The sequence below is a fragment of the Lolium perenne genome, chromosome 3 (assembly GCF_019359855.2).
Source record: "Lolium perenne isolate Kyuss_39 chromosome 3, Kyuss_2.0, whole genome shotgun sequence".
Lineage (NCBI taxonomy): Eukaryota > Viridiplantae > Streptophyta > Magnoliopsida > Poales > Poaceae > Lolium > Lolium perenne.
In genome coordinates, this window is record NC_067246.2 from 216,570,964 (window position 1) to 216,597,588 (window position 26,625).

The window sequence follows — 26,625 nt, forward strand, 5'->3', positions numbered from 1 at the left end:
AGACAACCGGAGGGCGCGGAGACGAGGCGAGGTTTGTTTACCGCAGTTCCTTCCACAACAGGAAGTACATCTGCGTTGAGGAGGTGCTAGTCTCACACAAGAGACTAGACGGCCACACCACGAAGGAAGGCCTCACCTTCTTCCTCGAGAGAGCTCCACGAAGGTGCTCCCCCTCTTCCACTAAGGCACCGGTCGAGGCGGTGATTCCTTCACAAGGTTGGGGCGAGCTCCACACACAAGGATGCTCCCAACACCCTATGGAGCTAGTACATCACCAAGCTAGCTTCCATAGCTGCACATCTCCAATGTTCCACCATAGGAACTCTTCCACCAAGATCCACTAAGGAGTGCCACGAATTGGAGAACTTTCTTCTGGTAGAATGATAGATCGGGGTCTCCTCCACCACTCCTCAAAGTATGGGCAAGATTGGTTGGATGGTTGGGGAGATCCCCTCACTTTGAGCTCAGCAACAATGGAGGAGAGAGAGAGAGAAGAGCTAAAAACGAGCTGAAGAAGAAGGGGCCTTTTTATAGGTCCCTCCAAATCCAACCGTTAGGTGCTGTTTTTGCCTAAGCGGTACTACCGCTTCTGGGAAGCGGTACTACCGCTATGAGTTCGAATCCCCACTGAACTTGTCCACGTGGACACATCGCGGTACTACCGCTTGCGGTACCACTCGAGGTACTGCAACAGGGTCCAAACCTTACTGGACTCGAAGCGGTACCACAACAGTACTGTCGTAACGCATTACGGTACTTGAGCGGTACCGTCAGCGGTACTACCGCTTGCGAGCGGTACTACCGCTCATGGTACCGCACAGGTACCGTAGTGAGTACTGTGGGACTATCTCATGTGAAAACCTCAGAGCGGTACACAGAGCGGTACCAGTAGGGGTAGCGGTACTACCGCTACTGGTACCGGTAGTACCCCTTTGGCTAAACCAGCTTTTTCCTCTTTTCCTCTCCTACCATGTTTCCTCACGACACACACACACAAAACCAGAAAGACTAAGAACTACGCTTCGGTCTTCTGATCATAATGTGTTTGGCGAGGGCACCGTACACCTTGCAAACCTATCAATGACAAACTTTGTGCACGGTTAGAATTGTTCGAGTGTTGTTATCAAACACACAAAACAAGGGATATAAATCTTGCTCTTACAATCTCCCCCTTTTTGGTGTTTGATGTCAACACACGAATTTGCAATAATTTATAGGATATTATGATAAGGTATTTGGTTTGCAAGAGTAGACGAAGCTCCCCCTAGATGTGTGCATATTTAGAATATGCATTTGTATACAAATGCACACATCCTAGAGAGAGACTTCCCCTAGATTCTACAAACCATGTACAAGTGCTAAGAAGAACATATGACAAGATCATATAGCACAAGCACATACTATGGAGGCAATTATGAGTGCATAAAGGGAGTTTGGGTGATACTTTTCATACCTTTGCCTTGATAAAACCCAAACTCATAATAATAAGAGCCTCCATAGGATTGATGTAGCCAATCAAAGATAAATAGTGAAGACCATTAAGCTACTATGAATGATTAAGTCTTAATACAAACCGGGGGATCGGGAGATCCACAAATAGAGTAGCAAGCACACATACGAATTAAGTTCCAAATAACTAGGGGAAGGTTTGATGCCAAGGCCGAAAAAACCAAAACGAAGCCACCAAGCCCTTGGCATCCCCATGCAAATTCCCGTCCTAATAGATCAACTTCTCCCCCTTTGGCATCAAGACACCAAAAAGGGAGAAGAAGCATGCTAACGCCCCAAGGGGATCACTCGTCATCATCATCCTCGTCGTCGTAATCTTCATCCTCATCACCCTCCTCCTCAATGTCCTCCTCCTCTTCATCTTCGCCTTCGTCATCATCGTCTTCCTCTTGAACATGGCCCTTGCCATGAGGTGGCTCGGGGATGGAGTCTTCGGAGCTTGACCAAAATAGCTTCGAGTTCCACTCACCGGGAGGAGTGATGTTGTCCTCAGAGCCCTCGGAGACAGGGAGCTGCATGTGCCTCATCATCGCCTTTTGGCGTTGGCGGATCTTCTTGTTGTCGTGATGAGCTTGATACATCCTATCTTCAAGGTCCCTTTTGAAGCAAAAGGACTTCTTGAGGCGAGCGGTGAGCTTGGCGAAGAGGCCCTTTGTCTTGACGGAGTTGGGAACATAGTCGGAGTCATCGCTATCGGCTTCGTCTTCGTCCTTGTCCTTGGGAGCTCCCCTGCCGAACCTTGGTAGATCATGATTCTTGACAAGAGGACTCTTTTCCTTGTGGATAGTGATGGGGTGGCTTTGATCCATAAGATTTCCGCAACCTTCTTGATGCCACTTAAGACAAATCAGCCTCATGATGTAAGGCGCATATTGAGGAAGCTTGCGAAGGAAGGCACAGTCACGCATCTCATGCCAAATGTAGTCCATGACGTCCAGTTGCTTGCCGCGGCCCCTCATTTCATGAGTACGCACAAGAAGATTCACAAGGAACCCATGCACTTCATCATGGTTGGTGTGCTTGGGATTGATGGTGCTGCGGTAGATGCGGTTCATGATGTCGTAGACGGGAAGAAGGCCTTTGGTGCTTCCACACAACATCCTCCCTCGAATATAGAGATCGGCCATTTTCTCCTTGGCCATAGCTTGGCTTGGATATGAATCCGGAAGGTGTTTGAGTCATTTTCGGGAATCTCATAACTAAAGCCTCTAGCAAATTCCACCCACGTGGCCTCCATCACATGCTCCCTAGTCATCCACTTCAAAGAGCGAAAGCCTCCTTCATACTCAAGAAACACAACGGTGGCATAGAATTGACATATCACCTCTTTGTTCGGCCATTTCTTAGGCGGTAAAGCCCGAGCAAGAAGATACCACTTGAATGGATCGTAGCGAACAAGAGGGGGGTGAATGGCGCTACGGCAAGTTTTAGTCTTTTTCAATTTTAGTGCAACGGAAGGTAAAGGTGAACACTTTAGCGATGGCGGTGATCCTACAATGATACTAGAACAAGTGCAAACAAGCAAAGGAATCAACGAGATAGTAAGAGTAAGGAGCGAGACAACCGGAGGACGCGGAGACGAGGCGAGGTTTGTTTACCGCAGTTCCTTCCACAACAGGAAGTACATCTGCGTTGAGGAGGTGCTAGTCTCACACAAGAGATTAGACGGCCACACCACGAAGGAAGGCCTCACCTTCTTCCTCGAGAGAGCTCCACGAAGGTGCTCCCCCTCTTCCACTAAGGCACCGGTCGAGGCGGTGATTCCTTCACAAGGTTGGGGCGAGCTCCACACACAAGGATGCTCCCAACACCCTATGGAGCTAGTACATCACCAAGCTAGATTCCATAGCTGCACATCTCCAATGTTCCACCATAGGAACTCTTCCACCAAGATCCACTAAGGAGTGCCATGAATTGGCGAACTTTCTTCCGGTATAATGATAGATCGGGGTCTCCTCCACCACTCCTCAAAGTATGGGCAAGATTGGTTGGATGGTTGGGGAGATCCCCTCACTTTGAGCTCAGCAACAATGGAGGAGAGAGAGAGAGAAGAGCTAAAAACGATCTGAAGAAGAAGGGGCCTTTTTATAGGTCCCTCCAAATCCAACCGTTAGGTGCTGTTTTTGCCTAAGCGGTACTACCGCTTCTGGGAAGCGGTACTACCGCTATGAGTTTGAATCCCCACTGAACTTGTCCACGTGGACACATCACGGTACTACCGCTTGCGGTACCGCTCGAGGTACCGCAACAGGGTCCAAACCTTACTGGACTCGAAGCGGTACCACAGCGGTACTGCCGTAACGCATTACGGTACTTGAGCGGTACCGTCAGCGGTACTACCGCTTGCGAGCGGTACTACCGCTCATGGTACCGCACAGGTACCGTAGTGAGTATTGTGGGACTATCTCATGTGAAAACCTCATAGCGGTACACAGAGCGGTACCAGTAGGGGTAGCGGTACTACCGCTACTGGTACCGGTAGTACCGCTTTGGCTAAACCAGCTTTTTCCTCTTTTCCTCTCCTACCATGTTTCCTCACGACACACACACACAAAACCAGAAAGACTAAGAACTACGCTTCGGTCTTCTGATCATAATGTGTTACCGTACACCTTGCAAACCTATCAATGACAAACTTTGTGCACGGTTAGAATTGTTCGAGTGTTGTTATCAAACACACAAAACAAGGGATATAAATCTTGCTCTTACACTTTCAACCTTCAACATGTATATCTCATGGATAATTGTCAACGCAAAGTAATATGATGAATGCAAATAAGTAAGTATGTAAGAATCAATGCACAGTTGACACAAGTGTTTGCTTCTAAGATGGAAGGAAGTAGGTAAACTGACTCAACATAAAGTAAAAGAAAGGCCCTTCGCAGAGGGAAGCATGGATTGCTATATTTGTGCTAGAGCTTTTATTTTGAAAACAAGAAACAATTTTGTCAACGGTAGTAATAAAGCATATGTGTTATGTATAAGATACCCTATAAGTTGCAAGCCTCATGCATAGATTACCAATATTGCCCGCACCTTGTCCTAATTAGCTTGGATTTACATGGATTATCATTGCATAACATATGTTTTAACCAAGTGTCACAAAGGGGTACCTCTATGCCGCCTGTACAAAGGTCTAAGGAGAAAGCTCGCATTGGATTTCTCGCTTTTGATTATTCTCAACTTAGACATCCATACCGGGACAACATAGACAACCGATAATGGACTCCTATTTTAATGCATAAGCATTCAACAATAGATAATATTCTCATAAGATATTAAGGATTGTTGTCCAAACTGAAACTTCCACCATGGATCATGGCTTTAGTTAGCGGCCCAATGTTCTTCTCTAACAATATGCATACTCAAACCATTTGATCATGATAAATCACCCTTACTTCAGACAAGACAAACATGCATAGCAACTCACATGATATTCAACAAAGAAATAGTTGATGGCATCCCCAGGAACATGGTTATCGCTCAACAAGCAACTTATTAAGAAATAAGATACATAAGTACATATTCAATACCACAATAGTTTTTAAGCTATTTTTCCCACGAGCTATATATTGCAAAGACAAAGAATGGAATTTTAAAGGTAGCACTCAAGCAATTTACTTTGGAATGGCGGAAAATACCATGTAGTAGGTAGGTATGGTGGACACAAATGGCATAGTTTTTTGGCTCAAGGATTTTGGATTCACGAGAAGTATTCCCTCTCAGTACAAGGCTTAGGCTAGCAAGGTTGTTTGAAGCAAACAAAAGTATTGACCGGTACAGCAAAACTCACATAAGAACATATTGCAGGCATTATAAGACTCTACACTGTCTTCCTTGTTGCTCAAACACTTTTACCAGAAAATATCTAGACCTTAGAGAAACCAATCATGCAAACCAATTTCAACAAGCTCTATGGTAGTTCTGCACTAATAGGTTCAAACTACATGATGCATGAGCTTAAACATGATCTACTTGAGAGCTCAAAACAATTGCCAAGTATCAAATTATCCAAAACAATATCAGGCATTTTCTGTTTCCAACCAAATAACAATAAACGAAGCAGTTTCAACCTTCGCCATGAACATTAAGAGTAAAGCTAAGAACACATGTGTTCATATGCACGAGCGGAGCGTCTCTCTCTCCCACACAAGCATGAATTTATTCAGAGAATAACAAAATGAAAATAAAAGCACACAGACGCTCCAAGTAAAGTACATAAGATGTGACGGAATAAAAATATAGTTTCACTAGAGGTGACCTGATAATGTTGTCGATGAAGAAGGGGATGCCTTGGGCATCCCCAAGCTTAGATGCTTGAGTCTTCTTGAAATATGCAAGGATGAACCACGGGGGCATCCCCAAGCTTAGAGTTTTCACTCTCCTTGATCATATTGTATCATTCTCCTCTCTTGATCCTTGAAAACTTCCTCCACACCAAACTCAAAACAAACTCATTAGAGGGTTAGTGCATAATCAAAAATTCACATGTTCAGAGGTGACATAATCATTCTTAACACTTCTGGACATTGAACAAAGCTACTGAAAGTTAATGGAACAAAGAAATCCATCAAACATAGCAAAACAGGCAATGTGAAATAAAAGGCAGAATCTGTCAAAACAGAACAGTACGTAAAGACGAATTTTTCTGGGGCACTTAACTTGCTCAGATGAAAATGCTCAAATTGAATGAAAGTTATGTACATATCTTAGGATCACTCACGTAAATTGGCAGATTTTTCTGAGTTACCTACAGACAGGGCTGCTAAATTTCGTGACAGCAAGAAATCTGTTTCTGCGCAGTAATCCAAATCTAGTATCAACCTTACTATCAAAGACTTTACTTGGCACAACAATGCAATAAAATAAAGATAAGGAGAGGTTGCTACAGTAGTAACAACTTCCAAGACACAACAAAACAGTAGCAAAATAAAAGCATGGGTTATCTCCCAAGAAGTGCTTTCTTTATAGCCATTAAGATGGGCTCAGTAATTTTAATGATGCTCGCGCAAGAAATAATAGTTGAAGCAAAAGAGAGCATCAAAAAGAAAATTCAAAGCACATTTAAGTCTAACCCACTTTCTATGAAAAGGAATCTTGTACACAAATAAATTCATGAAAAACAAAGTGACAAGCAAAGGAAGATAAAACACGAGTAACTTCAAGATTCTCAACATAAAGAGGGGAAACTTAATATTATTAAGATGCATATAACCATGTTTCCCTCTCTCATAATAACTTTCAGTAGCATCATTGATGAAATCCACAATATACCCATCACTTAAAACATTCTTATCATGGTTCATATGCATAAACGTATCATTAATTTTGGCATAAGAAGAACTCTTCTCATTAATAGTAATTGGAGCAGGATCATTATCAAGAATTTGAACATGGTAAACGAGTTGCATACTAAGGGAATGTTTTTTGGCAAGCCAATCATAACTATGACAAGTTTCATAAGGATAGTTACAACCTATATCATAGCATTCTTTATAATAATCATCAAAGATTGGAGGCATAGTGTCATCATAAGAAATAGAATAGTTATCTTTCACAGTATGTTCATCTGTGACCATACCATCATTGTTACTAGAAGGAGATGTATCAAACATATAATGATCAGTAGCAAAAGGATTTTCAAACACCTCATCCCCAAGCTTAGAACTTTCTATATCATTATGGGAGGAAGCATGGATAGTATTGATACTATGGCAATTATTAACATCATCATTTTCAGAATTAGTTTTCCAGAGATTTTCAATATCAAAAGTAGTGTGCTCTTTCAAATCATGATCACTAATGTAGGTAAAGGGCATAGAAAGATCATTGTACTCAGATTCATTATCATAATAATCATTAGGAGCAACATACTTACGGTTACCTATCGTTATCTCATACACGCGGGGATATGCCGTTACCTCTTTCTCTTTATTCCCCTTCTTCTTCTTCTTCATTCCCTTCTTCTTCTTCGTTCCCTTCTTCTTCTTCTTCTTCTCTTCCTTCTTCTCGTTCCCTTCTTTAGGAGGAAGAGGCTTGAAAGGAGGCTTCTCCACATAACCTGATTTATTTCCAGAAACAATAGAAGAAACTTGGGAGGATTCCTCCTTTTTATTAATAAGTTCAAAACACACAGCGGTCCTATCATATTTTGGCAAAGTGACATCTTCTAAAATATTTTGTATGTAAGTATTTGTATGAAAATTATCAATGCAATAAGAAAAACACCCATGCAGGACATCATCAATATCAAGATCACTCATATGTAGCAAAGAGATTTTTCTTGATAACTCTTCACACCACAAAAATAAATTAAGTTCATCATGCTGATTAGGAGTAATTTCATCATCACAATACAAATTTGCAGCAGTCATGGGGTTCGAATTATCATTGGAGGAGCATTCAAAATTAAAATGACCCACTCTATGGCAAAGTTCACAAATAAAAGGATAGAGGGCACAAACTTTTTTACCAAGATCATCTAGAGCCCTAGACCACTTTCTAGTTTTTTCATTCATATGATGGATACAATATTCATCTTCGATTTGATTGATTCCACAGGGTCTATGCATTCCAAAAAAATTAACATGCTTATAAGAAATAGTATTTCCAGAAGTTTGGGCATGTTTATTGCAATCATTAATATCAATTTCATTTTTCATGCAAGCATCTTTAAAGGGTTCATGATACTTATCAAAATTCTTCCTAGGCAATTCAAAATGAGAGGCAAAAGCTTTATAAAGATTTGCAACAACTTGAGAGTCAAGACCATAAGTAGCACTCATATTTCGAATTTTATCAGTATCCATAAAAGTTTCAATGCATTCATAATCATAATTTATACCTGACTCTCTACCTTTGTCGTTCTCCTAATCTTCAGCGTTCTCCTCAATCCGATCAAGAAGGTCCCTTTTAAAATCTTCTTTGTTGCACGTGAATGATCCAGAACAAGTAGTATCCAGCAAGGTTTTATCCTGAAAAGAAAGTCTTGCATAGAAATTATCAATGATGATATTACCAGGAAGCTCATGAATGGGGCATTTGAGCATTAAAGACTTCAATCTTCCCCATGCTTGGGCAATACTCTCTCCATCATGAGGCAAGAAATTATATATGCGGATTCGGTCTTTGTGAATTTCACTTGGAGGATAGTATTTAGAATAAAATAGAGGCACAATATCCTTCCAATCAAGAGAGTCCCCATTCTTCAGCAATTTGTACCAATGCGCCGCTTTACCAGACAGCGACATAGAGAATAGTTTCTTCTTCACTTCATCCATAGAGATACCTGCACACTTGAATAACCCGCATAATTCATGCAAAAACAGTAAATGATCTCCAAGATGGACAGTTCCATCTCCTTCATAGCGGTTATCCGTAACATGTTCAATAATTTTCATGGGTATCTTGAAAGGAATACTTTCAGTAGGTGGATTTAAAATATCACAAGCATCATTAGAGTTATCGCATATGGGAGATAAAGTATTATCAGAGCAATTTTTCTCCCCTAAAGATGGGAAGCTAAAAAGATCATAAAAACTAGCTTCCCCAAGCTTAGACTTTTCCATAACATTAGCAGTAATTGCGTTCATACTAATAACATTGCTACTAGCATGCAAATAAGGTTCCATAGGTTTTTTAATTTTCGCATCAAACAATCCATGTCTTAACTCAGGAAAAAGATTATAAAGCTCACTAAATTTTTTGTTGTTTTCCATTATGCCTAACTAGTGAAATAAAAACAAGAAACAAAAAGATGCAATTGCAGGATCTAAAGGAAATAGCTTCGAGCACTCGCACACCGGCAACAGTGCTAGGAAATAGCTTAGTAGTCGGAGGATGTGAATACCTTTTACCTTACCTCCCCGGCAACGGCGCCAGAAAATAGCTTGATATCTACGCACGCTTCTATTCCTGTAGACAGTGTTGGGCCTCCAAGAGCAGAGGTTTGTAGAACAGCAGCAAGTTTCCCTTAAGTGAATCACCCAAGGTTTATCGAACTCAGGGAGAAAGAGGTCAAAGATATCCCTCTCAAGCAACCCTGCAATCACGATACAAGAAGTTTCTTGTGTCCCCAACACACCTAATACACTTGTCAGATGTATAGGTGCACTAGTTCGGCGAAGAGATAGTGAAATACAAGTAATATGGATGTGTATGAGTGGTAATAGCAATCTGAAATAAATATGGCAGCGAGTAAACATGCAGTGGAACAGTAAATAAATGGAGATTCGATGTTTGGAAACAAGGCCTAGGGATCCTAATTTCACTAGTGGACACTCTGAACATTGATCACATAACTGAAACTACTCTACACTCTCTTGTTGGATAACAAACACCATTCATTGTATAGGGCTACAAGAGCACCTCAATGCCGGAGTTAACAAGCTCCACAACATCCGGAGTTCATATTTAAGTAACCTTAGAGTGCATGATAGACCAACGCAATTATACCGAGTACTAACATAGCATGCACACTGTCAACATCAGCTATGAAAGGGGGAATAGATCACATCAATACTATCATAGTAATAGTTAACTTTATAATCTACAAGAGTTCACAATCATAACCTATACCAAGTACTTCATGATGCACACACTGTCAACATTACATCATGGAGGAGGAATAGACTACTTTAATAACATCACCAGAGTAACACATAGATGATATTCAACTAGATCACAAAGAGAGAGATGAACCAAATAGCTACGGTAGAGCCCTCAGCCTCGGGGGAGAATTACTCCCTCCTCATCATGGAGACAGCGATGGCGGTGAAGATGGCGGTGGAGATGCCTTCCGGGGGCACTTTCCCGTCCCGGCAGGGTGCCGGAACAGAGATTTCTGTCCCCCGAATTGGAGTTTCGCGATGGCGGCGGCTCTGGAAGGTTTTCTGGTGTTTCGTCAATCCGTATCGAAGATTTAGGGCAGGACGGCTTAAATAGGCGAAGAGGCGGAGTCGGAGGGGCCACGGGGGTCCCACACACTAGGGGGGCGCGCCCCCCTGGGCCGCGCCGCCACCACGTGTGGGGCCCCCAGGGCTCCCCTCTGGTCCCTCTCTGGCTCTCTGGAAGCTTCCGGGAAAAATAAGGTTCTGGGCGTTGATTTCGTCCGATTCCGAGAATATTTCCTTTGTAGGATTTCTGAAACCAAAAACAGCAGAAAACAGCAACTGGCCCTTCGGCATCTCGTCAATAGGTTAGTTCCGGAAAATGCATCAAAACGATATAAAGTGTGAACAAAACATGTAGGTATTGTCATAAAACAAGCACTGAACATCAGAAATTATAGATACGTTGGAGACGTATCAGGTCTCTTTTGGGCGAAGATGAAGACCTGCCGGAGGTCTGCCCTTCTTGATCTGGCTGAAGTGTTGAGTTCCGGAAGGTGCCGCCGACGAATGTAACAATGCTTCTATTGCCTGGAGTTTGTTGGATCGGTGGTATTCGGTCGTGTGCACCCATGCTTTTATTCCGACCGTTTGGTTCTAGAGGGAGCTGCGCGAAGCTCTATTCTGTGTTGACATCAAGTGACAGTTGGTCCATGGTGAAGTCAAAAGAAGAGAATATCATGTAGGCCGGATTGAAGAACTAGCTAATGGAGGTTCAAGTCTCTGCGTTGTTGAGGGACTTGCTTGGTGTTTCGGGCTTCACAGCAGTGGTATGAAAATGGGGGAGGCATCACATGTGAAGTTCGGAGTCTTACCTTTGAGGGTGAAAACCCAAAGGTTTGGCCTTAACTGGTTGTGCCTGGCAATATCCTTGTTGAAAGCATTGTTTTGAGAGCGGAGACTATCTTCAGGGTGAAAACCTAAGATCTTTGATCGGGCGATGACGGCGCTGGTGCACTGTTCTCTTCTTGGAGCTGTCGCTTTTGGAGAGTCTGAATTTCAGGTGTTGTGTTGGTGGTGGATGTATTGCTTTTGCTAGTGCTAGAATGCTGTAGCGGGACTTTTAGTTCTTAGTTTTTGTTTTCTCTTTGTTGGTTGTGTGCATCTGTAATGTTATTAGGGTATTACGTTATTGCAGAGGCTGGATGTAATTGGTATGTTTTGATATTAATATATTCTGTTTATCGAAAAAATATAATAGATAGATTAGACAAAATCTTTTGTTCTCTTTACAAAAGAAAGCAAATAAGAGCATGTACAATAGTGATATCTTAGCAGTGCCACGTAGGATAAATGCTGAGGTGGAGGAAATAGTGTATCTTCTCTTAATTAAGGAATGATCTTTTAGCATAATTTCTCTCACCACAAATTTAGGATATCTGATTAGTAAAGATAAGATTAAAAGATAATCCATTATACATCATATCTTATTACCATGTCTAAATTGTGTGGCGTGTTAAGATAAAACGGGTCTTATCAACCATTGTACACCTTAACAGTGCGGCGCGAATCCAACGTCACATGCACGGGAAGTGCATGGGACGATCGTTGCGCTCACTCCGGCCACAGGCCTGCACTTTCCGACAGCCGAACTCGCACGGAAGTTTTCCTCAAAAATCACACGAAAGCCAAGACAGAGGGTTTCCCGAACGAAAGAAAAAGAAAACCAGCGCACGGCAGCGACGCGATGTCCACGCACCTGCACCGGCGCGCTGCCCCGCCACGACCGTCATTGCACTGCTCCCCCCCCCCCCCCCCCCCCGGCTCCACCCCTGACTGTACACTGTCCCCGTTCTGCTCCAGGTCTATAAAAACGACCAGCAAGCCCCACGGGCACACAAGCACGCAGCAGCGGAAGGATGGATCGCCGCCGCGGCGCCGCGATGCGGAAGCCGGCGCTGGAGATCGACGCGACGCGCACGGCTGCGGCGGCGGCGGCGGAGATCAAGGCGGGCGAGGAGGAGGTGGAGGAGCCGGTGAGCCCGACGGGGCGGCTGTTCCGGGAGCCGCACTTCAGCTGCTACATCGTCTCCGTGCTCGGCCTCGGCGGGGCAGTCGACCTGTCGGCCATGCGGGCCGGCCTCCAGGCCACCCTCGCGCGCCACCTGCGCTTCTGCAGCCTCCAGGTACGTTGCTAATTAGTCGCCCACGCGCGGCGCGATCGGTCGGTTTTGATTCGTTAACCACGGTGAGTAAAAAGGTTCAGTTCGTTTGTTCACTTCGTTGGCTAGCTGAGGACAAACCTACAAACCAGTTCGTCTTCTCGGACCATCCTGGTGCACTGCGTGTCTGCGTTGCCCTGGAGATTACTCCACTTTGCACTCTTCCTCTTCTCTCAAGTTCTAGAAATACATACAGGATGGAGAGGCTGGAACCAGCGAGACGAACTGACCGAGAAGCGAGAACCATGGCTGTCCCTTCCAGAGAGAGGGGTTCAGGTGGCTGTGTGTGTGCAGAGCTAAGCTGTACGCTCGTCCACTTCTCTTACTACGGGGGAAGAGAGATGTACAGTACAAACATAAGGTCGTGTATGCAAAATGATGTACACGAATTTTGGAACACCCTCAATCCTTACGGGCTCCTTTGATTCATATGATTCGTGTGGAAAATACCTACCATTTAGATTCTATGAAAAACATTCTATATAAATTGTTTGATTCAGAGGAACAGGCCGCTAGAAGCTAATCTTATAGAAATCTTGTAGTATAAATTCCATAGAAAAATGCATTAGCTAGCTCATACCTCATGAAAAATTCTTCAGATTTGAGAACAGATGGTTGCAACACCCAGATTTCCTGGCACTTGGAACCAGTCCATTCATTATGCTGATGCAGAAAAAAGGATTACTGCTAAGTTTAAAATTCTTAGAAAAGAACTTAAGAAATGGTCCATTTCCGTCTCCTCCATTAACCACGATATCCAAGATTTAAATAGCCTTATTTCTCTGATGGATGCCATTGAGAATTTTAGGGATCTTTATCCTATGGAGAGAATTTTCAGAAAATCTATGAAAATGCACCTAGCTAGTCTCCTCAAGCAACAGTTGGCCTATTGGAAGCAGAGAGGTAAGATCAAATGGGTTACTCTGGGTGATGAAAATTCTAGGTTTTTCCATGCCATGGCTTCCAACCAAAAAAGGAAGAATCACATAGCTTCTCTCTCAAAACCCAATGGAGACACAGTGACTGAACATTCTGCTAAAGCTGATATTTTACTTCAATCTTACAAGCAGAGATTGGGCCAAACTGAAACTATTACTGATTTGACTGAAATTTCCTCTCTGTTAAGAAGGCATCCAAATTTGGATTTTCTAGAAGAACCTTTTACCCCAAAGGAAATTGATGATGTTGTGGCTGATTTCCCTCACAACAAGTCTCCTGGCCCAGATGGTTTCAATGCTGAATTTCTGCACAAATGTTGGCCTATTGTTAAAAAGGATTTCTATGATCTATGCAACCAGTTTCACCAAGGTTCTCTATGTCTTGAGAGCATTTATAGCTGCTTCATAACACTTGTGCCAGAGAGAGATGATGCTTCTACTGTGCATGATTTTAGGCCAATTTCCCTCCTCAACTATACACTTAAGCTTATCACAAAGCTCCTGGCTAATAGGATGCAGACTGTCATCATGCAACTTATTCATGAAAATCAATATGGATTTATCAAAACTAGAACTATTCAAGATTGTCTGGCTTGGTCCTATGAATATATTCATCTTTGTCATAAATCCAAGAAAGAAACAATCTTGCTTAAGCTTGATTTTGAAAAGGCTTTTGACAAATTGGATCATACATTCATTCTTGAGGTTCTAAGAAGAAAGGGGTTTGGAGACAAATGGTGTGCTTGGATTATGCAAATTCTTTCCTCAGCTACATCATCAGTTCTACTCAATGGAGTCCCAGGGTCTGTTTTGAAATGTAAAAGAGGAGTCGGGAAGGGAGATCCTCTCTCTCCTCTTCTATTTGTGCTTGCTGCTGATACTTTGCATACTTTGGTTAATCATGCTTTGATCACTGGGCACCTGCAAAGACCTATTTCTCTCACTTGTTCCTCAGACTACCCAATTGTAAAATATGCAGATGATACTCTTGTCATCATGCCAGCTGATATCTCACAATTGGTACATCTAAAAGAGTTGTTGCATACTTTTGGGGCTGCCACTGGACTAAAAGTTAACTATGAGAAATCCAATCTTATCCCCATCAATATACCAGAGGATTATGTAAGTCAGTACACGCCTGCTCTCAATTGCCAGCTAGGAAATCTCCCACTGCTCTACTTGGGGCTTCCCTTAAGTACTACCAAGCCTAGAAAGGAGTACTTCATGCCTCTTATAATGTGTATACAAAGAAGATTGCCATCATGTGCCATGTGTCTGAACTATGGAAGCAAACTCAGATTGGTCAACTCGGTTCTCTCATCACTATCCATTTTTGCCATGAGTACTTTGAAAATATACCAATGGGTATTGGATGAGTGTGATAAGTATAGGAGACATTGTTTATGGAGGAATAAGGACTTGGATAGTAAAACACCAGCTGGCTTCCTGGGAACTTGTATGTAGACCTAAAGATCGGGGAGGGCTTGGAGTCTTGAAATTGTCAGTGCAGAATGACTGTCTATTAATGAAGCATTTACATAAGTTCTAAGTTCTATAACAAGGATACTGTTCCTTGGGTGAGCCTTGCCTGGGAAACTTATTATCAATCTGTTTTGCCACCCCTCCGAGCCAGAGATATTTCCTTCTGGTGGCGAGATTGCCTCAAATCTTTGGATACTTACAAGGACATGGCCTCATGCACATTACAGAATGGTAGGTCCATTTTATTTTGGACTGACAAATGGGGGCAAGTGTTCCTTTTCACATATGTCAAGAATGTCTCTCTTTCAGTCTGGGATGTTATCAATACTCCTAACACTGCTGAGTTATTTCATTTTCCCTTATCAGTAAAAGCTATGGAGTAATATAATGATTTACTAGATTTGGTGCAGACAACACATCTGTCTCAGGATAAGGATAGCTGGCTGGTTACTGTAAATGGGACAGGCTATAAGGTCTCTTCAGCATACAGGTCTTTGACCAAGCATGATTCTGTTATTCCTGCTATCAAATGGCTATGGAAAAGTTGTTGTCAGAATAAACATAGAGTGTTCTTCTAGCTGCTAATTCACAATCGCTTAAACACCAGAGCCCTCTTACAAAGAAAGAATTTTTTTATGACTGATTACACATGCATCATGTGCAATGAAGCAGTTCTTGAGACTAGAGATCATTTACTCTTCACTTGCCCGTTTGCAATACAATGTTGAACGTACATGTGCCCTCCCTGGAACCTCTCTCAAGTGACTATGCCAAATGATATCCAGAGCTATATACAGAGTATCAAAGTACATCTACGACAGCCTTTCTTCGTGGAAATCATAATTCTTATTTGCTGATCAATTTGGACAACACGTAATGATTTTATCTTCAAATGCCTGACTCCCAGTCTCTATAGAACCAGGCGCAAATTAAAGGATGAACTGCATCTCCTTATTCATAAGGCCAAGAGAAAATCTTATGCGGGACTAAAGGTTTGGGTAGATAGTTTTGTATAATTTTGTATGATCCTTTCTTCTAAGTGCTTTTCTCTAGCACTGCCTGTACAGTCCCTTCTTAATTAATAAAATATAAAAATATGCAGCGAAGAAACTCACTGTTCAGCTTCAAAAAAAAATTGAGTTATGGTTGTATTTTTTTTTTCTTGTTACTTCTATGATGAGATTGTTGTAACCAGCATGTTATGTTAGGAGAAAGTGGCAGCGAGACCATCAAGGTGCGGTCCACTCTTCTTGTCAACCTAAGAAAGACGCCTGGCCTTCATGTAAAGAACCTTCCCAAGCACTGCCTCCTCTCTGATAATGTTTCATTATGCCAATTGATTAATTCGTATTATATGCAGGCGCTGGCTAATATGATGGAATCTGGCAAAAACAACGGTGCCCAGTGGGGGAATCGGCTCGGCTACATGATACTCCCATTCCACATAGCCAACCACGAGGACCCTCTAGAGTACGTCCGGAAGGCGACCCAGGTTTCTCGCAGGAAGAAGAGCTCCATGGAATCGGTCTTCACGTTCTGGAGCGGGTCGGTCATATTGAAAATCTTAGGCATTAAGGTGCTCCATCGTTTTCATCTTGATTATTGATAGTTTTGTAACCTGGATGAAAGTGTTGATCAATCATATATATTCTACAGGCCGCAGCTTCTCTATGCTACGGCATGATGAGGAACACCACTCTGTCCTTCTCCAACGTCGCCGGGCCAACCGAGCAGGTGGTCTTCTACGGCCACCCCATCGTCTACATTGCCCCCGGCTCTTACGGGCATCCACATGTAAGTTACAATCAACATCTTGCCGATCGGGCTCACTATCTTTCGGTTTTGCTGCCTCAAATTGTGTACTGTATAATGTCTTCAGTTGTTTCATTGGTTACCACCGATCATTTTCTCTTGGAAAATGTGATATGTTCTTTATATACGGCTGTTAATCACTTGGTTTCTATGTGTACTACAGGCCTTAACTATGCATTATCAAAGTTACGCGAACATTATCAAGCTAGTCCTATCAGTTGACGAAGCCCAGTTCCCAGATGCTCATGATCTTCTGGATGACTTCGACCAGTCTCTCAGGCTCATTAAGGAGGCAGCTTCACAAAAACAAAAAGACGTATGGACAAATGTTTCAGAGTAATTTTTTTTCTGAATTCAATAGATTCTTGATGTATGACTGGAATGGTAGGGACAGACCATACGTGGTGAACAATACGGGGGAGAAACAGAGGTTCAAAGCTTTCTCTGTATATATGTGTACAAAAAAAAACTATGTACGTAGTGCATGATTACTTATCGACATGTTCCTCCTCTTGGATGTGGAGAAACCCTAGCCATTGCTACTTTCGTCCCCTACCTCCTCCTCTTCTCCCTCGCTGCTAGTGTCGAGGTTGTCTCTCATAGTAGATGATGGCGATGATAGAGGATGTGCTTGCATGGTGAGGTCGTTACGGTGCTCTTGTGGCCTCCATACGGTGGGAGGGTGTCCTTATCAAGGTTTAAAATAGCGTGCTAAAAGAAATAGCGGCGACATCCTCCAAATGCTATGCACGCCATATCATGGTAATAGCTTGCTATATTTTAAATAGCGTTTTGAAAGAAAAGATAAAACCTAGAAATAAAGGATTTCAGTCTAAAAGTGATAGATTCATACATACATAATCACATACAAAAATAGTTCCTCCAATTTTTTTAGAAGCCTAACATCATTATTTCACGAGGTAACAACATTGTATAAATTATTTATTAAAAATTACCAGTATTATCGATATTATCTTCCGATTTGAAGAGGAATCAACAGATTGGCGTTCATCACCACAACAAATAAAAAGAAATTTCTTCTTTTCTTAACGAGGAAAACTCAAACCCTTGTATTAATAGGCTGTTAAAAATAACGAGCTAACGCTATGATATTTTAGCGCGATATAACATGCTAATTCGCAAATACTATCATAGCAAGAAAAATTACTAAAATTTACCATGGAGTGTCAAAGTATGCTATATGGTGCTATTAGCAAACAAATAGTGTCTATTTTAAACCTTGGTCCTTGTCAATGAATGGGTCCTCTGGAATCTAAGGTCACTGGAAATAGGTGATTACCACGAAGTGTGGTGGATAGTTGTAGCACCTAGTGATGTGAAAGTAAATAGTGTCAGGACTAAGGTCGATGCAACATGATGATGATTTTTTATCGAGCCTTTATTTTGTTTTTGAAGGCTGGATTGTTGAACAAGTGTGTGCATCTTATCTATGCAGAAACTGGATGTAATGCTTAAATCTTCTTTAGTAATAAAGCCTATCGAAAAAGAAGGTTATGTTATTTATTCTCTCACCCTAGAGTGGCACAATTCAAGTTTTCCTTGCACTAGACAAGTTAAAGGAAACAAGATGGTTGTTTTGATAATGGTGGCATAGAAGTGTTGTTGTGGGGGTGTAATGTTTTACCCTTTTACTTCCCGGCAATATAAACACAAAAAGAAGTGACAAAAAATTGAAGCAAGTATGAAGAAAAAAAAAGTCCGGAATTCATGGATTCACTGTCTCTCATAAATGTGGTGACACATAAAGCATAGATATGCATCCCTGGCAACCCGGGCCATGGCTCTAGGTATAAGACTTACTTTTTACCTGCATATTGGCTGAAACAATTGATTTCCTTTAGGATTTAACCTAACTATACAACATTTGATATGAAGTTGGCCCCGGGTTTTTTCCGATCCTGGTTCCACCTCTACTTATGTGAATATCACATCCTAATGTCAAGAGTGCTGATGGGGTGGGGGCTTGATCGATCTCGTCTTGGCGAGCCTTCACTGCCCCATTCTATAACTTCCCTTCTTTCGTTCATCCAGGAGGCAGTCAACCTCAATTCATTAGTTCACCCAAGATCAGCAGGACAAATAACTACTAGGTTTGTGCCATAAAAGTGCCTTGCATGACAGGAAAACATGGAAAAATAAAGAATTACAAGACAAAGCAACCATTAAGATAAATTACTTAGAATTAGAAGTTCTCATGAAAACATAAACAATTCCTTTTACACTAAGCAGCCTAGTACAACGCTTGCCCGTTATCCCTAGTAAGGTGGAATATGAAAGGTGGAACATGAAAGGTAAAAGCAGAGTCACCACAAATCTAGTTCTTCACCACACTTGCAGTTAAACGATACTTAAAAACCGTCAAGAATAACTATGTTGGGAAAGGTGAACATGTAGCTCTTTTTTGCACGCATCATAGGATCCCCGTGCGATCTTGTACGTGGCACTATGACTATCTATAAACACAAAAACTCAAAATCTTAAAACATAATATCTATTATTATGAAACACTAAAAAAAATACTACTATCTAGAACTATTTCGCTAATATAACTTCTGAAAAACACAACTTTAGTAAAATTTCCAACTAGAACTGAAGTTGTACTTCATAAAATCGATTGACAGGTAGGAAGCTCTGTCCATTGACAGACCCAAGCTTGTAACAATAGGAATGTACTCCGCTACTGTGCACATGTAATCTGGATTTAAAACTATACGGTACTATTTTGCTGTCATTCCAATTTATCTGAATTGCACAACTGATACATAATAATGGACCTCATGCGGTGCATATAAATTGTTGACTTGCAAGCAACAAGGTGGCTAGCTATGCCTGATTTTTATGTACATCAAATGTGCATTGTTACTTCCATTGGTCAACATGCGGCTACAGTCAGCGATTCAGCCTCTAAGGTCAGTGCCTCTCTGTCTGTGTCTAACATCACTTTGGAGACTGCGCCAAGTACAGAGATGCAGATGGTGCCGCGAAACTTGTATTGCCAATAAACCAGTACAGAACCCACTTCAGGTTGCACAGCATATATTTTAATGCCTTTGTCCAGTTCTCAAGCTTATTAAAGCTTAAGAAGATTGTGTAGCTCCCTACTTTGTCACCATCAATCCTGTGAAGTGAATAGATCTAAATTAACAAGAAAGCCAAACAAAAATCCAGAGGGTGGTGCATGCATAAGATATCTTCAATTTTGTTGTTATATACATTCGCAGCACATATGATCTCATCCTTGTAGTTACACTAATTGTTATATGAACCAACGAAAAAAAAAACCACAATGACAGACAAATCAGTCCACCCCACCAAATAGCATGTTTATATGGTTGCCAATCAACTTAGACCATCAAAATAAATTTCACCTCACGTGAGAACCTTTACTGAAGTGCCCTGAAATTCAGAAATATTGCCAGAACCAGAAAGTTGCAAGAAATCTTACTTGTAGGGTAGCTTCAATGACTTATCAAATGGAACATTGTTCTCTTTATCCAAATTTATGGCAAACTCAGCAAACTCTTGTAGGCAAGTCAGAAACCATGTCATTGCTTTGTCAAATCTGGTGCTCCAGAATAAATTCACAGGACCAAACCTAAACACCAATGATGCATTATTTACTTCCAAAGCATAATGAGATTGCACAGCTCAACATGAGGAGAAAAAAGTTGAAAAATAAACACCCAACACACACAGCCAGCACCTAGATTGGGCAATGATGATTTTAGAATTTCCATTTTAATATACTTCCAGTCTTCCACAACACTGAGCGACATAACACATGCTCGGTGAAAGCAGTTTCGTACTGATTAACAAGTCTGTAAACATGCAATTGATTTTCAATTCATATATTTTACTACCATATAATGTGGGCATGCTTGATAAAATAAGCACCATTAATCTAATTTATGAGGGTCACTCTACATATCTTCCTAGGCAGAAAAGGAGTAAATTTCCAGGATAAAGCTTACAGTTCATAGGTATTATTGTTGATGTCTGTTACTCTTGGATAGCTTCCCATGGGGTGAATCTTGATCCGGTACCTAGATAGAAGTTCAGGAACTCAACTGCAAAATCATCTCTTCTTACAGAAATTTTAGTGTACTTGGTAGTAATATTTATCATTTATGTTACGTAGCAATAAAAAATATGCACTTATCACCAATAACAAATTGAAAAAAAAGGTCATGTGTGTCAAGGATACTTAAATTTTGGGAAGTACTGAGCCATGGTATGCAACAGAAGAGCAGCCTGACCCCAAGCAGCATTTATTTCATCCCACTCAACCTAAGGTCAGAGCAAAAGAGATTTGTGGCGTTAGTACACACGATAACTGTATGTACTCCAAGTACAGATCGAATATAGCACAAGTGAAGCACAGATGACAGTGAATGAATCAATGATGTATCTTCCGTTTGCGTAGTTACCTGTACATTAGGGAGACGACCGAGACGGAAGTTGTTTATTGTTCCGATCACTCCATCATGTGAAATATAGAATGCATCATTGAGAACGTTTGTGCGCTTTAACAGTTCCAGGTGAACCTGTGAAACTTCTATCTTGGCCAAAACTGCATCTCTTTCTTCCTGAAAAGTGGAATAGGACATATGTTATAGGCAATGACTCAAAGCATCAGGTGAAAATGTTGATAAACAGTTCAGATATAAAAAAAGCATGCGCATACAGAAGGAAAGCAAAGTTACAATGTTCTTTTTGTTAAGTATGAAACATTGAAATGCAGATTCGGTGTATTACTTCATCATGGAGTAAGCAAGTGTTTATGTGTTCTGTTTCCATACTGGACTTGCTTAGTTATTTTGTGCAACTTCTCTCTGTTGAACTCTCTAATGAATGGCAGAGCCCCTGCTTTTTGCTTGAGAAAACTGTGTAAACCGTTTGGGCTTTTTAAGAGAGAACCAAGTGTTGCTCGTTGGCTAGAGGTGCAGGTGCACGTCCCAGCTTGCCTAGGTGATAAAACACTAGGCAATTAAACAAGGAGTACAAAGTAAACCATACACCTGGTTCAGTGATCTGGAAAAGATGCATGTCTGATTGTACATAAGTTGGAATTTGCTAGTAGTAACTTTCGTGTCAATGACAATGTAGGAAACCTCAAAATATGACAAGACAACAGGATCACTGTTATTCTGATAAGTAGAAGTTCTTGTGGCCTGTAATAGGAATACCTGGTGAGATGTCAGCTGAAACTGGAAACTGTTGAATTCATGCCAATACCTGAAAAAAAATGATATATTAGATTTGTTCAGAAACTAGTTGGAGCTTAAAAGCAAACCAAACAGTTCAGATTTGCCTAAAACCACTGTGCAGAAAAGCCTTCTTCCTCTGGACAAATTGCAAAACTAGCAACATGATATCTGAATCGAAAGTGGCAAAGTGTAGGAAAGACGTACCGCTCTTCCAGTTCTTCAAATTCTTTAGACTTTGTTTCCAGTTTCTTCATCTCAGAAGTAACTTCTGAATATTGCTTTTCAGCCTCTTCAATAGCAGCTTTTAGTTTCTTCTCTTCTTCCTCTATCTGAGATGGCAAACACACATACTTACACTAGACTATTGTAAATGAACTGATTATAACTGAATGTACTGGTCCGGTCCCTACATGTCTGATTTATAGATAAAAACTATTCCTTTGTCCTCATTTTCTCATCCCAAGCCGAGCAACTCTCTTACATTTTAATAAGGTTTTTAGTCTTATCTATAGGAAATTAGAAATCAGTTCAGCATAAAGGGCATACACTGTTGTCTACTTGTCCAGGTTGTAACTAGCTGTGTCAGAAAGTATAACACTATGAACAACTACATAACTCATACAAAGTAAAGTTTGAAGCTCACTTCCTAGAATATTCATGTAAGGTTTGCGATGTACTCCCTCCGTTCCAGATGTTCTAGGTTTGTTGTAAGTCAAATTTCTCTAAGTTTGACCACAGTTATAGGAAAATGTATCAATATCCACAACATCAAATCTATATAGTTTGGAAACTTATTGTATGATGGATGTGATAAAACTAAATCGGTGTTTTAAATGTTGGTAACAAAACTAGAACATCGATTATTTTGGAACAGAGAGAGTAGCTGCTTAAATACTTTATCAAATATGAATCACAAGACAAATGCGTTTTATTTATATTTTTGAGGAGATAAATGTACGTTTTCATCAATCGCTGGTTGATATGATAGTTCCAAGTCAAAGCATGAAACTGGAGCTCACCATGTTTCGTAGTATTCGGAAACTCTCTAAATGTATGATTATGGCATACATCTAGGATAACGACAAAACAGTAAAACCTGAATCTTGTGACCTCATTAATTAACATCCAACATGTATATGTTGTTATGTGACAGAGATCGATACCTTTTGTTTCTCCTTGTTGAAATCAGTTTCACTAAGTATGTTGTAGGATTCTTGCTCCAAACGTTGAAGACACACATCATAAGCTTTAATGTCAGTATTTACATCCTCAATCTCCTTATCCATCTTATCAGAAAGCACCCTCATACATTCCAGACAGAGTGGCTGCTCAACCTGCAAATATATTTCATATGCACACCTGTGTTACCATTGCATTTCATGAAACGGTAACAGGTGCATATACACACACAAATTCAATGTGAAGACGTCTTAAGCAAATTACTTTACCTGAGTTTGTGAACTAGCAATCTCAAATGCCCGCTTTAATACAGTCACACTAGAGTGAAATCCAGAATTGTTTCCTGGCAAAGGGCTAGTGGAGTTAGGACTTGGAGGTGGCAGATGTGCATCACCTCCTTCAGAGGCAGATGTCTTGTATATGGAAGCAGCAGCAGGTGGAAGCATTATATATGACCCCTCTATTGCTCTTGTTGATTGGTTAGATTCGACATGCCGGGCTGCTGCAGTTGGTGGGCGTGGGGGAATTCCAGGGCTTTGAGATTTGTTCTGCTTGGATAGCACGACGTAAGAACTGTCCATCCTGCTCGCTCCCATGATACTGCCTTGAACAGAGGATGCATGCATACCTGTATTCATTAATGGCATAATACATAAGTCAAGAACCACTACCACCACAAAATAGAATCATAATGTAAACAGGGAAATGGAAAATTAAACTGCTTTTGCTTTGAATATAAATCTGTGATGCTGATGCATCAGTTTACAGAAGGCAAGCAAAGCAAATGCCAACCGTTATCGGCTAAGCAATGAAATAGCTTAATACTGAACTGACTAGCAACTGGAACCAATTCCAGCAGGTAGCATAATGAGGAATGGTTAGCACCATGATCAATGCAACAACATTAAACCATCTTAAAGCACCACTATATGTATTCCTCTGTACGTATGCAAGCATTTGCTGGTTTAAGTTTTACTGAACATTATTGTGTGGGTTCAACTATGTACCAATACATGTAGTTCACCACATGTTAAGATTGTCATGACAGCTTATGTTGTGTAAACTAAATGTTCCATCAATATGGAGAATATGCTAGTTTCGAGTCAAATAATAGAGGAAATAAATGTTAAACGACAGCAAATTGCCACCATGAAATAAGGTATTTCGTGAGCTGAAACTTACAGTCCCTACCATGATATCTGAAAGCACTATATAGGTCCCACTACCATATCAAACAAAATGGCTCCAGAAACAAAACCCAATGATGCACAGACTTAGATTTCTCGTTTAAAATCGGCTATATAGAAGTAAAAACCAGAAACAGTTGCCTGGCATGTAGTGGGATATAACGCCGAACCCCTGGACCTCTGACGCGCGACTCCAGCCGTGGAGGGGTTGTCGCGCAACAAAGGCATGGGAGAACTAACTTAAGAGAGGGGGATAATAGATCTGATTCTTTATTGATTTTCCGTAAGGGTCTAGGGGCAGGCATAAATAGCCCTCGTACATTACCTAAGGCCTAAGGCCAGAATCCTAACAAACTTGGAAAGGACTAAATAACTTGGAAACTAACTCCAGAGATACAATCCTCTTAAATTAAAAGGATACAGATTGATTTCCTACGATTTGCTCCAACAACTGAAGCCTTCACGTGGCAAGCCAATAATGCATTCCATTAGAACCTACATGACACAAGACTCCCTTTTTACAGAAGAAAACTCCACTTCTAACACACAATTCAAAATGTGCCAAATTCTCCGGCTCACTTAGAGCCAACAGTTAGATTACTACGGGCTCATGAAAGGAAAGGGTGACAAATCAACGCATGAATGTGCCAGGGGGGAGGGGTTACCTGAGTTGGTGTGAGCGGGCAGCCTATCAGGGAAGGACTCCACACCGACGACCACGAGCGCCCGGTGGCACTCCTGGCACTTGAACCGCGGCAGAGATGGGTCCACGCTGCGGCCCTTCTCGCCACCGCCAGCTGCGGCAACCTTGGGCTTCATGTTGCAGCAGACTCTCGGACTTAGGTCTGGACGTTGTCGCACCTGCATCATAAATAGAATATCCCAAATCATGATAAATATTAACAAGAGTAGCAATTAAAAAACAGAGATCACATTTGTTGCTGCAATAATCGTCAAGAAATGGCTCAATTATAGTTTTGCTACATTAAAAAACAGGTAAAAGAATATTTGGAAAAGATCAGGTGTACATGTACATAACATTCTATAGTGTGAAGGGCGCAGAGCCATAGGAGAGAGAGAGAGAGATGCAGAGGGAGAGACAAGAAACCATGCATATCTATATATATACATGCAGAAATCAAACTTCTTAGGAATTAGGAATCATCAACTTTATTGAACTAGGTTTTTCTTCTTTGATAGTTCAATCTTATTAATATTATTATAAGCTAACTTAACAAGAGTACTAGCTTAACTGAGAGGAAAATCACATATTTACCAAACATCATATATTTTTCCTAATTTTTTACCTAACAAATCAGGAGTCCAGACCAGATGCAGATACCAAAGGCATAAGAATAACAAAGATGTAGATTTCAAGCTTAATGAGAGGAAAAATTGTTGTTGGGGAAAACAGATTATCAGGGCACGAGCACACCTCTTATGTGTAAAATTAAGTGCAAAAACTACTACTCAAACACCATAAGAGTAGTACGTAGCAGTTATTAACTGCAGGCTGGATGATTCAGCTTGTATCGTTTGATGATGATGCTCATGTGCAAAGAAATAGAAATAGGAAGTGAATCGTATCCTCGTGTAAGACAGCAACGTAGTGTACCTAACACGGTAAGTAAGTTACTCCAGTAATCTGATAAGCAAGGTGTGTAGCCCGACGGTATGAGCTGGAGCAAAGAAGACCCCGTACCTTGACAGGGACGCGCCGGATTGACTAGTTGCTGGAGCGGGGCGACCGGATGAGCGGGAGCTGGGGCGACGGGCGACGGCCGGACGAGCGGGCGCGGGTCGGCGGCCGGACGAGCGCGCTCGGGTCGGCGGCCGGATGAGCCGGGCTACCGGATGTCGCGGAGGCTAGGGTTTCAGCCGGGCACCGGGGCGGCAGTCTGCGTTGAGGCAGGGTGGGTGAGCGCCCGTCTCCTCCGGCTGGTTGCGCTGCCTCTGTCCCCGTCGCCTACGATCCGACAAGCTGCAATTCCTGACGAATTCGGGCGTAAGGGGATAATCTGACTCGAGGGAGAGACGAAGGGAGACCAGATTAGAGAGGGTGGGGGAAGGCGGGGCAAGGAGGACCTGAGCAGGAAATCCACCCGAGAGGAGAGGAGACGAGGCCGAGGACGGCGAGGCAGCGGCGCTGGGACGGGTGGAGCGCCGGCGAAGTTGTTTCTCTTTGCTCCTCTGCTGCTTCTGGTCGGGTAGTCTCCTGACGCACGTCAGTGACAATCTGA

General features: G+C 41.8%; 2 protein-coding genes across 4 annotated transcripts; one reads left to right on the forward strand and one right to left on the reverse strand.

The window, feature by feature from the left end:
- Nucleotides 1-12,210: 12,210 nt before the first annotated feature.
- Nucleotides 12,211-17,294, forward strand: LOC127339806 (wax ester synthase/diacylglycerol acyltransferase 6-like). The gene is made up of 8 exons (XM_051365617.2): nucleotides 12,211-12,532; nucleotides 13,630-13,867; nucleotides 14,453-14,517; nucleotides 15,390-15,452; nucleotides 16,175-16,261; nucleotides 16,340-16,555; nucleotides 16,636-16,773; nucleotides 16,955-17,294. Exons 1-8 carry the CDS (start codon nucleotides 12,257-12,259, stop codon nucleotides 17,129-17,131), a joined length of 1,260 nt encoding a protein of 419 aa, XP_051221577.1. The 5' UTR covers nucleotides 12,211-12,256; the 3' UTR covers nucleotides 17,132-17,294.
- Nucleotides 17,295-19,508: 2,214 nt separating this feature from the next.
- On the reverse strand, nucleotides 19,509-26,609 carry LOC127343351 (beclin-1-like protein). Of its 3 annotated transcripts, none has more exons than XM_051369464.2 (12): nucleotides 26,471-26,609; nucleotides 26,088-26,366; nucleotides 25,051-25,246; nucleotides 23,468-23,826; nucleotides 23,183-23,353; nucleotides 22,224-22,348; nucleotides 21,999-22,047; nucleotides 21,240-21,398; nucleotides 21,017-21,099; nucleotides 20,784-20,855; nucleotides 20,258-20,407; nucleotides 19,509-19,930 (listed from the first exon to the last, which is right to left on the reverse strand). In XM_051369464.2, exons 3-12 carry the CDS (start codon nucleotides 25,202-25,204, stop codon nucleotides 19,750-19,752), a joined length of 1,503 nt encoding a protein of 500 aa, XP_051225424.1. In that variant the 5' UTR covers nucleotides 25,205-25,246; nucleotides 26,088-26,366; nucleotides 26,471-26,609; the 3' UTR covers nucleotides 19,509-19,749. The 3 variants fall into 3 exon arrangements, with proteins under 3 accessions (XP_051225424.1, XP_051225425.1, XP_051225427.1); XM_051369465.2 differs by having other exon boundaries at nucleotides 26,088-26,375; nucleotides 26,471-26,601; XM_051369467.2 differs by lacking the exons at nucleotides 19,509-19,930; nucleotides 20,258-20,407 and adding an exon at nucleotides 20,432-20,630.
- Nucleotides 26,610-26,625: the final 16 nt, after the last annotated feature.

Coding starts and splice junctions, on each gene's coding strand:
- LOC127339806 (XM_051365617.2), top strand. CDS start 12,257: ATGGATCGCCGCCGCGGCGCCGCGATGCGGAAGCCGGCGCTGGAGATC. Junction 15,453..16,174: donor TAAATGGGACAGGCTATAAG/GTCTCTTCAGCA, acceptor TGTTGTAACCAG/CATGTTATGTTAGGAGAAAG. Junction 16,556..16,635: donor TGAAAATCTTAGGCATTAAG/GTGCTCCATCGT, acceptor TATATTCTACAG/GCCGCAGCTTCTCTATGCTA.
- LOC127343351 (XM_051369464.2), bottom strand. CDS start 25,204: ATGAAGCCCAAGGTTGCCGCAGCTGGCGGTGGCGAGAAGGGCCGCAGC. Junction 22,349..23,182: donor TCAACAAGGAGAAACAAAAG/GTATCGATCTCT, acceptor TTGCCATCTCAG/ATAGAGGAAGAAGAGAAGAA. Junction 22,048..22,223: donor TTTGAAGAACTGGAAGAGCG/GTACGTCTTTCC, acceptor ATTTTTTTTCAG/GTATTGGCATGAATTCAACA.